At 38.9% G+C, this 10163-nt stretch overlaps 1 protein-coding gene across 1 annotated transcript; it reads left to right on the top strand.

The window, feature by feature from the left end:
• Positions 1 to 6225: 6225 nt before the first annotated feature.
• On the top strand, positions 6226 to 6991 carry Ifnb1 (interferon beta 1). The gene has a single exon (XM_028773310.1). The coding sequence runs from the start codon at positions 6239 to 6241 to the stop codon at positions 6791 to 6793; it is 555 nt and encodes a 184-aa protein (XP_028629143.1). The 5' UTR covers positions 6226 to 6238; the 3' UTR covers positions 6794 to 6991.
• Positions 6992 to 10163: the final 3172 nt, after the last annotated feature.

A 10163-nucleotide genomic window follows, 5' to 3' on the forward strand; every position in this document is an offset into this window, starting at 1 on the left:
CTCTTCAGTGTTTGGAAAGGCTTGAGAAGTGCTGAGTTCACTCTTTAACTATCCATGGAATTTTCCAGCAAAGCATCTCCCATCCTGGAAGATTTTCAATTGTGATTGGAGTGCGTCTCTTTCACCAGGATTTATCTGTTCCGTTTCTACTTGCTCACAACTTGCCCATCATGGGTCACATGGTGTACAAGCAGTCTGACCATTTCATTTTTGGCTATTTGCCATATTCCATTTTTCATAGTAGTCTTTCATGATCCTTTGTACTTCTGTTAGCAGTTGCAATATCTCCTCTTTTATTTCTGATGGGCTTTTTTCTTCTAGACACACAGGTTGTTCTTTTCAAAAATTCCACCAACTGAAGGTTGGATTGGGTTTTTTCCTCTTGTTTTTGTAGTTTCTGTCTCATGTATGACGTGCTATCCTCGTCATCCCTGCTCTATAACTACAGGATTAACTGGTTCTTCTCTACCAGCTCCTTGGAGTTTAAAGTTAGGTTTGTTGTTTGAGATGCCCCCTTTTCTTGTCACAATAAACTTCCCTTTTAGAACCAGTTTTGCCACACTTCATGGGCTTGGTATGCTGTTTCCATTTGTGCCTCCAGGCATTTTTTACTTTCCTTTTTTAATTTCTCTGTTGACTCATTGGCTGTGCAGGAGTCTGCCTTTCGACTTCAACCTTTTTTCCTGGTTCCCTCCTGTTACTAATTTTGAGTTTTATACCATTAGAAGTGATATTTAATATTGCCATTTCAGTCTGCCTAGAGTTGTATTAAGACTTGCTTTGTGGCCTAAAATATACTCTTCCCAGAAGTAAGTCTATGTTCTTTATTTATTCTTCTATTGTGTAGCAAAATCTTTAAAAAAAAAAAAGAATGTTAATTCAGCTCATCCTAAAATATAGCTCATGTCCATCATGATTTTATTATTTTCAGAATTATCTTTATGTATAGTTATATTTTAAATTTCTAATTATTATTGCTATATTTATTTCCTTCCTCACTATTGTTTTCCTTAACACATTGACCTAAATACTGTAGCCCTCTGTCCTATTACTGGTATGCATGCCATCTTCAGACCTACTGCTACAGTCTTTACATTTTTGGTGTTCTTGTGTTTGGTGAATATACAAGAATCACACACTTTTGATGAATCTGTCCCTTTAACATTGCATAATAATCTCCCTTGTCTCACAGTAAAAATTTGTATTTAAAACCCAGTTGTTTTCTACTGTAATGTGTCTGTGTTCTCTCTTGATTGCTGTGTGCAGAGAATAACTTTTCCCATTGCTCTTAGTGAATATGGTTTTTATACAAGTGTTTAAAAAACCTTTTCAGCCATGCTGGGGGTTTGTTTGCTTGTTTTGTTTGCTTTTGAGAATTTACGCCATTACCATTTAAAATGAATATTGGTAGATAAAGACTTTTCTTAGCTCTTTTCTTCTTCTTATCTCAATTTTTTCAGTGATTTATATTAATGTTACATTTTATTATTTTGTCTTTATAATAATGCAGATTTTTCCCTGTAGTAATCATGAGAATTACTGCCTTTGCTATTATTTCTTATGTTATTACCTTTTAAAGATGTATGTATGTATATGCACATATGTATGTGTATGTATGTATGTATGTATGTATGTGTACGTATGTATGTATGTATGTATGTATGTATGTATCTATGTATCTATGTATCTATGTATCTATGTATATGTGCATGCATTTGGAGACATATCTACATCACAACTGACAAGTAAAGGTCAGAGTAGAATTTTCACGAGACAGTTCTCTCCTCTCATTACATGTGTCCTCGGGTTCAAACTCTGGTCATCGGGCTTGATGCCAGGCACCTTTACCCATTGAGTTATCTGGTTTTGTTTTTTGTTTTTCTTTTTTTCTTTTTCTTTTTGTTTTTAGACTTGTCCATGCTACATTGTCTAGGATAACCTTGAACTCTTGAGCTCAAGTGCTCCTCTGAATCTACTTCCCAAATGCTGGAATTAGAGGCACGAACCACCACACCAACTATAAAATACAGGCATGACAAGGTACTTTAACCTGCTAACAGCATAATTCAATCATATGTAAAAATGTGGCACATTTAGCTCCACTCTGTATTTTATGTATAATGTTACTGTGTTTATTTTTAGACTTTACTTTTAACTTCTGTCTATGAGGATTTTACCACTGCATATGCATGTGAATCATGTACCTGCAGTAGAGGCCAGAAAAAAAGGTGTCACATGCCCTGAAACGGGAGTTAGAGACAAATGTGGCTGCAAGGAACTAAATCTGAGTCCTCTGGAAGAGCAGCCAGTGTACCTAACCGATGAGTCGTCTCTCCAGCCCTGTGATGTTATTTTTATATATGGTTACAGATTTTATACCTGTAGTCTCATTTTAAATACTTTCAATTTTACTCTTTATACAGTAGTTATAAGTGATTCATACACTACCCTTAGAATATCCTAAATTGGACTACATAATATCCCTTAGATAGTTTTTTTCTCTCTGGACACATTGTGGTCAAACCAATATAGCTAGTCAATTTTGGACATTGAACCTCAACAATGTACTAAGTCAAATGTTCTCTTTGTAAAAACTAACCTGCCTCTGATATTTTTATAGTAACATTATATGGAATATTAAATGCACTCAAATATTTACTATGAGAACTTTTCAGAGATCAGGGCATAGTAAGTGCCCCCCCCAAAATGGAAAGTAATGTGCCATCTCTGCCACTGCCTCTCCTTCTGTGATGCCAGCAGACTCTGAGCTCTCCAAGGACCACATAGTGAGGAATACCTGAGGCCACTGTGTGTAGGAGAGAAAGACAACCCTCTACGATGTTGAAAGTCTCTTTCTTTCTAAAAGGAATAAGCTGACTACCTTGAATGACTTCTGAAACTCCTTACATTGGTTCTTGTGCCATGTGTATCCCAGGTTACTTCAAGGATGCAGAGAGAAAGAGAGAGAAGTGGGGGAGAAAAAAGAGAGCTAGCTTTAGGCTTAAGGGCTCACCAATGTCACTAGATGTGTACAAATGCAACAGCAGACAGATAGCTTTGCTTTTGAAAAAAATCATTATTTTAGAAACTTATTCAGATAGTAGTTTTTTCTAAGATCAGGAAGTAGCTAAGACCTAGCATGCAAAACACTAAAAGAGAATGATATAGAATAAGTTGTAACCTGTGGCACTCTTCATAAAATATAGAATAAGTTGTGACCTGTGGCACTCTGCTGCAACTATAGGACATTACACTCTTGCATAGTAGGTCTATAGGTACAAAGAGAAAGAGAAAAAGATTTTTCTTAAACCTTTTCAAATTATAACATTTATGATAATTTGATTGTATGTACTTGCCAAAAAATCATATTCATACACCAACATACATATACACCTTTCTCTTAATTTACCAAATAAACAAGACTATATTCATTAATATATGCATTGTTATTTTGATTAAATATTTGTGACATAGTCCCATATCAGCTAGTCATCCATTTGGATGGCACTAGTATTCCATTTCATTTGTAATATAGTATTACTTAATTAGTTTCAAAAGATAAATATTTGTTTTTAAACTGGATAAATACTGTAATGAGAATTTGTCATTGTTGTACAAATGTAGCACACACTTCTGCAAAGACAGTCATGATATGACATGGTAAAGGGACACTTCTATTGCTTAAAATTGTTAAATTGAAAACAAATTAGCAATTTCCACATTTTTTTTTCTGGTGAGCTTGTTTGATCTTTTTTTGTTTGTCTATTTCTTTGAAACAGAGTCTTTAAATGTGGCCTCTGCTGGTGTCTTAGTTTGAGTTTCTGTTGCTGTGATGAAACAGCATGACCAAAGCAAGTTGGGAAAGAAAGGGTTTATTCAGCTGACACTTCCACATCCAAGTTCATCATCAAAGGAAATAAGGACAAGAACTCAAGTAAGGCAGATCCTGAGCCAGGAGCTGATGCAGAGGCTGTGGAGGAAAGCTGCTTAACAGCTTGCTTCTCATGGATTGTTACCAGCCTGCTTTCTTATAGAACCCAGATCAAGGTTAGCACCACCCACAATGGGCTGGGACCTCCTTCATCAATTATTAGTTAATACAGCTGGGTCTTATGGCAGTGTTTTTCTAAATCGAGGTTCTCTTCTCTCATATAGCTTGTGTCAAGTCAACATAAAACTATTCAGCACAGATGGCCTCAGACTTGCTGTGTAGACCAGGCTGGATTTGGTCTTGTAATCCTCCTGCCTCAGACTCTGAGGAGCTGAGACCACAGGTCTGTGTCTTCATGGCCAGCTTATTTGGGCTTTCTTACTCAATAGCTTGTACTAAGTTGTTGAAAACCTCACGAGCAAGAATCCCAGAAAACAAATTAGAAGTTATGTTCACCTTTCTTATCCAGTCTCCAAATCATCACTGGTTCTTAAGCATATAAGTCTGTCCAGACCCAAGAGGAGACACAGACACCCCACACACACCTTTCAGTGGGCAAACCTACAGTCAAGCAGAAGATTGCCTGTTCCAGCTGGTTTTGAAGAGCAAAATCTATGAACTTCTAATGTTTGAATGAATGTCTAACTTTTGAGTTGATGGCACATTAAAGCTCTGGTTGTTCTCTTCCCTTTGCAGACAAGGTTAATGAAAATGATTACCTTGGCCAGTGAGGTGGCTCAGCAGATTCCAGGATTCTACATGATCGAAGGAGAGAACCAACTTCTCCACCTTGTCTTCTTACCTCCTATCTGCCCCTGTGGCACTCATACAACCTCATTCCTCCCCCCACCAAATAAATGTGCATTCAAAATTATAAAATAAAAATGCCTACTTTATTTTTTGGTTTAACTTACATTTTTTTAAAACCCAGAAACAGTGGGCAGGTATCATCTTTATCACTCCCTCAAGTTTCTCTTCCTGGCTATTTATAATTTTCTGTGGGGAACCTCCTGGAAAGGGGAGAGAATGATGTATTTTTATTGTTCATCACCAGGGTGGTTCTGACACTGCCCTTTCTCTGACTTTCTGGGTGGCTTTGTCATTCCAGAAATGCATAATTTGGCTACAGTCCCACTATCAGTATTTCCTGTTACGCCTTGGGATTCATGTATTGATACAATAGACCACCCTTCTTGCAATGTCATTTTTCATACTCCTTTATTTGGTCATTTGACCTTCTAATCCACTTCATATGTTTTGTGTATTTTACAATATTGAACAAATCTCACTTCGCCCCTAGTCAATATAAAATAATGTTTATGTATGGTTGGATTGTAGCTGATGATATTTTTCCTAGAGTTTCCCACTCTGGGTTTTACTATTCTAAATAATTCCTTAATATGCCAAGCTCTTGGGTGAGAGCATCGCAGCTGTGATTTGTGTTGTGTACATGAGATCCTGGAATATTTTCATTGTTCTAGAGACACTGTGTTACTAACAATTCTGTGTTTGGTCCAATCAGTATTTACTCTCTCCCGTGGCCCCTCATTGTCCTTGCTCTTTTAGAAGTGGTCCAAGTTGATTTTTCTCATTCCTCAGAGCTCCCTCTTCTGTTGCTTTGGTGAAGTGCTGGGAAACTTGGCCGCTTCTCTCTCTGTTGCCCATCTCATAGCCCTTCCTTCCCTGGTCTCTTTTATTCCTCCATTGCTCATACTGGATCCCACTTTAAGCAGTTTCTCCAGCATGGGGGTCCTCTCACAAAGGGGAGCTATGGGTCATTGATGTGACATTTCTCCTATAGTACACTATTGTAAGCCCCCTCGGAGTTCACAGATGTCCTCTCCCACCAGCCCACTATTTCATAGGGCAGAGGTTGTGCCATCCTGAATGAGCAGCTACTCTGTCTGGCTTTTCAGTTGACACTTTGGCTGTTTGAGAGTCCTTTTATCTTCAGGGCTGTCTGCTTTCTGTTCTTCACTCCTGGATATTTCTCTTCCTTTGCTCCAGTAATTAGTGAAACTGTATGAAGTTTTATAAATCTTCACAGTTTATATATATTTTAACCCAGTACATAGTATATAAAATAGCCAGGAGCTTCAATAAAATGAATATTAGGAGCTGTTAGAATGAGAAAAAATGACAGAGGAAAACTGAAAGGGAGAACTGAAAGTGGGAAATTCCTCTGAGGCAGAAAGGACCATCCCTTATAAATAGCCCGGACCATGAAGGAGGATCATTCTCACTGCAGCCTTTGGCAGCTTTTGCCTCATCTTGCAGGTATCAGCCATCACCAGCTCAGCTTCCATCATGACCAACAGGTGGATCCTCCATGCTGCATTCCTGCTGTGCTTCTCCACCACAGCCCTCTCCATCGACTACGAGCAGCTCCAGATCCAACAAAGCACACGCATTGAGACATGTCAGGAGCTCCTGAGGCAGCTGTCTGGAAAGATCAAACTCAGCTACAGGACGAACTTCAAGAACCCTATGGATATGATACGCCCATCACAGATGGAGAAGAGTTACACTGTGTTTGCCATCCAAGTGATGCTCCAGAATGTCTTTCTTGTCTTCAGAAGCAATTTCTCCAGCACTGGGTGGAATGAGACTATTGTTGAAAGCCTCTTGAGTGAACTCCACCAGCAGACAGAGTTTCTGGAGAAAATACTAGAGGAAAAGAAAGAAAAAAGATTGACTTGGGAGACATCCACGACTACTCGACATTTGAAGAGCTATTACTGGAGGGTGCAAAATTACCTTAAAGGCAATAAGTACAACAGCTATGCCTGGATGGTGGTCCGAGCAGAAATCTTCAAGAACTTTTTCATCATTCTGAGCCTTACTAGAAACTTCCTGAACTGAAGACCTCTTTGCCGATGCCTCTGAGAGCTGGTGATGGTTGCAGGCAATCTTTAAGCATCAGAGACTGACTTTGTGACTGGTACTGAATCTACTGCATTTGAAAGGTCAAAGGAAAACATTGAATTTTTATTAATTTATAATTTAAATTATTTTCTACTCTTTATTTAAACTTTTAACCCCAGAAAATAAAATATTTATAATACAAAAGTCAATATGACAATTTAATTTCTACTGATTTCTATAGCCATCTATATTAATAGTTGCTGGACACTTCTTTGTAAAGTACTCCTAAAAAAAGTAGTGTAGTTTCTGGCTCCTGAATTTGAGGAATTTAAAATCAGAGGAAGACACATGCATTTTGCAAGGTAAGAGACAATGGGAAACCTAAAGCTTCTAGGGAAATGGTTGGGAGATCACCTGCTATGGGACTGATAAAGGAAGTGGCTAGCAGGTGGCTCTGAAGCCAGAACCTGGGGTACCTTCTGCTTCTACTCTATTCCTGGGGCTCTGTGCTTATAAAATTAGAACCCGCTTGGGCATTTGGGGCGGCCCAGAGGAACATATCAGCTGTCTTATTTACTCCAAAACCTTTTCTATCAGAGAAATGATCTGCCCGGCAGGTTTATTAAATGGGTATATGCCTCCAAGCCTACAGATGAGGAGCCCCTAAGCACCCCAACTCTTACTAAATGCAAATGCCTTTATCTTGCTCCTCATGATTTCTTGGGGAAGCTGAGGGTATCTGTCCCTTCTTTACTCAACATCTACATGGTCTTGTCCTTTATCTACCTCTCAGAATTATCTACTCCTGGCCCCTCAACTTTGTTCACACAGAGTTTTGGGTTCATCCTTCTGACTTCCATCTTTTCTGCAACTCTCAGAGCCAAATTCAAGATGGATGGATCAAATCAAATCTGATCTTTAAGAGGGAAGCAAGAAAGTATACGCAAAAGGGACATTCAGGGGAGAACGGCAACACCAATGTCTCCGACAACTGTCTTGAGAAAATCAAACTTTTAAGGAATTCTTCTGGTATCTGGCCAGCATATGCCAACTGGCTAGCTTTTGTCCCTGTACCCAACCCTTAGAAGCTTGGGCTTTTATGACTCCTACTGCCACATGCAAGCAGTTATGGACACAATTGATTTGATCCCCTTCACATATGCCTCTTGGGTGGAAATAATTCTCTTACTTCATGTTCCACGTCAGGCAGGAACCTAAGTCTCAAAAGGATCTAATAATTGCTCTTAGTTCTTATTACTAATAAACGGGGGTTTCCAGAGGCAATGCAATGTGAAGAATCGTGGAGGTTGAGGCATTTTCTCTGGGAGCATTACAAAACTTTAAGATCATCATCTAATAATTCTTCCTTAGTAGAATTCTGGGTGGGGACAAGCTACTTTTGTGCTGACAGCATGGGGTGAAACTAGGAAAGGTCATCACAATGAGCTTGCACCTGTGCATCCAAAACAATGAAATGCCCTGAAAACACAATTCTTGTCTTCTGCAACTTCCTACCTCAGCCCTTCGCGGAGCTTTTCTTCAGCAGGGCTCCTTTCTGCCTGGGAGTCAAGTACAAGTTCAGCCTATAGAAATGCATAGGCTAAGCAGTGTCTAGAAACAAGAGAATGGTGCGTTTTGCTGTCTTCTCTGGGCACTACAGATAAACTGGGAGAAAGCTATTTCTGCATAACTTAAAATATGGTCCTGGCTGAGCATACTAGCTATCCAGAATGCCAAAAGTATGTCCATCACCAACGGAGAATAAGTGAAAATCCTCCAAAGAGCAAAGTTCTTCTCAGAAGAACCCAAGCATAAAGCTCCATATGCTTAAGCAGGTAACTGTGCATGGAAGCTATCATAGGGTAATATTATTTTAGCTGGCATCAGAACACTCATAAGCATAATAGTCTAGGAAGATACCTACAAAGACTTGATATAGAAGGGTGGATCTAGACGTTTGAAGTACAGCACCATAAAAGACAGAAAGGCATTTATGTAATGCTGTTTAAGAATCAGCATGTTGGTGTCTTCATGAACGGGACTTCAATTCCTCCTCAGTGCAGCTGTGGTACAAAGTAGGACCTGGGGTTTGGCTTATAGGTCTAGCACTCCCATGTGTGAATTAATGTGTTTCTTGAAGGAATGAGCCAGGCGTAGTGGATGTTCAGAACCATTTTCTCATATGCATACCAGTCTTCGCTTCTGCTTCCCATTATGAGACTCAAGCAGTTGCCTGATTGGGAACCAAAATAAACCTCTTTTATTTACAAATTACTCAATCTTGGGTATTATGTTACAGAAACATAAAAAGATTTAAGATAGCATGTTTGGAGGTGTTAATTTGTTCCGAGAAGAGAGACAGAGGAAACAACCCAAATTGCCTGGCCATGTGATATTCCCTGAAGTCAGTCAGAAAGTAACAACTTCCTGGTGGAAACAAAACAGACTCTTCAGAACAGATGGTGTCACTCAAAACTCACCATTGTATATGCTGATATCAGGACACTCTCTGTCATCTCCTCCAAACCTCCAGCAAAGACAGCTATTCAAGCTGGGCATGGTGGCCAGGCAGAATTACATTGTGAGATCCCATGAGATCCCATCTCAAAATAAAACTATTCAAAATCCTTTTGTGTGCAGAATGCATATAAATAACAGAAAGCACCCAGGTCCACATGTCAAATAGTATGAGAAACGAGCATAGTGGATGACCAGACCTTTGTAATGAACTAACTTGTGAGAAAAAAAAAGACTAAGCAGTAACAGAGCACTCTTTCCCTTCTGCTTCTCAGGCCTCCAAATAAAGTATGAAGACACTGTTCCTACAGATGTGGGTTAGTAAGGGCAGCTGTCTCAAGCTCACGAGTTGTATGGAGCTCCACAAAAGCAATGGGATACATGTAAACATAGACTTGTTGCCTAGACACATGGTCCATGTAGACATGCAGATGCAGTGAAGCATAAGCACATGTCGATATTATCTTTCTTGTAGTTAACAAACAAACAAACAAAAAACAGTATTTAGATATTCTAGCGGCATTAAGTACTTCCAGGTACTCAGATAACACCTGATTGTAGATTTAGTCATAAAATGCTCTAAGAAAAGGAAGAGTATGCCATGGACTGAGAGAAAATATTTGCTAATAACTTATCTGATAAAACGTTTGTATATGTATATATTTAAAATACTCTGAAAATTCAATAGTTAGCAAATAGGTCAATCAAATGGTAATGTATTTAAATGGTGGTTCCATCAAATAAGATGCATAAGAATCAGATAAATACATACAGATAGTAAAGCCATGCTTGGTGACTTGGAGTGGGTCAGACTAGGAAGGAATGTGAAGTGGTCAATTCCACCATGAGG

This window comes from Grammomys surdaster, unplaced genomic scaffold (genome assembly GCF_004785775.1).
Source record: "Grammomys surdaster isolate TR1022 unplaced genomic scaffold, NIH_TR_1.0 225, whole genome shotgun sequence".
NCBI classification, from domain to species: Eukaryota; Metazoa; Chordata; class Mammalia; order Rodentia; family Muridae; genus Grammomys; species Grammomys surdaster.

Excerpts from the sequence above, each read along its gene's own strand:
- Ifnb1 (XM_028773310.1), top strand. The coding sequence starts at position 6,239 with ATGACCAACAGGTGGATCCTCCATGCTGCATTCCTGCTGTGCTTCTCC.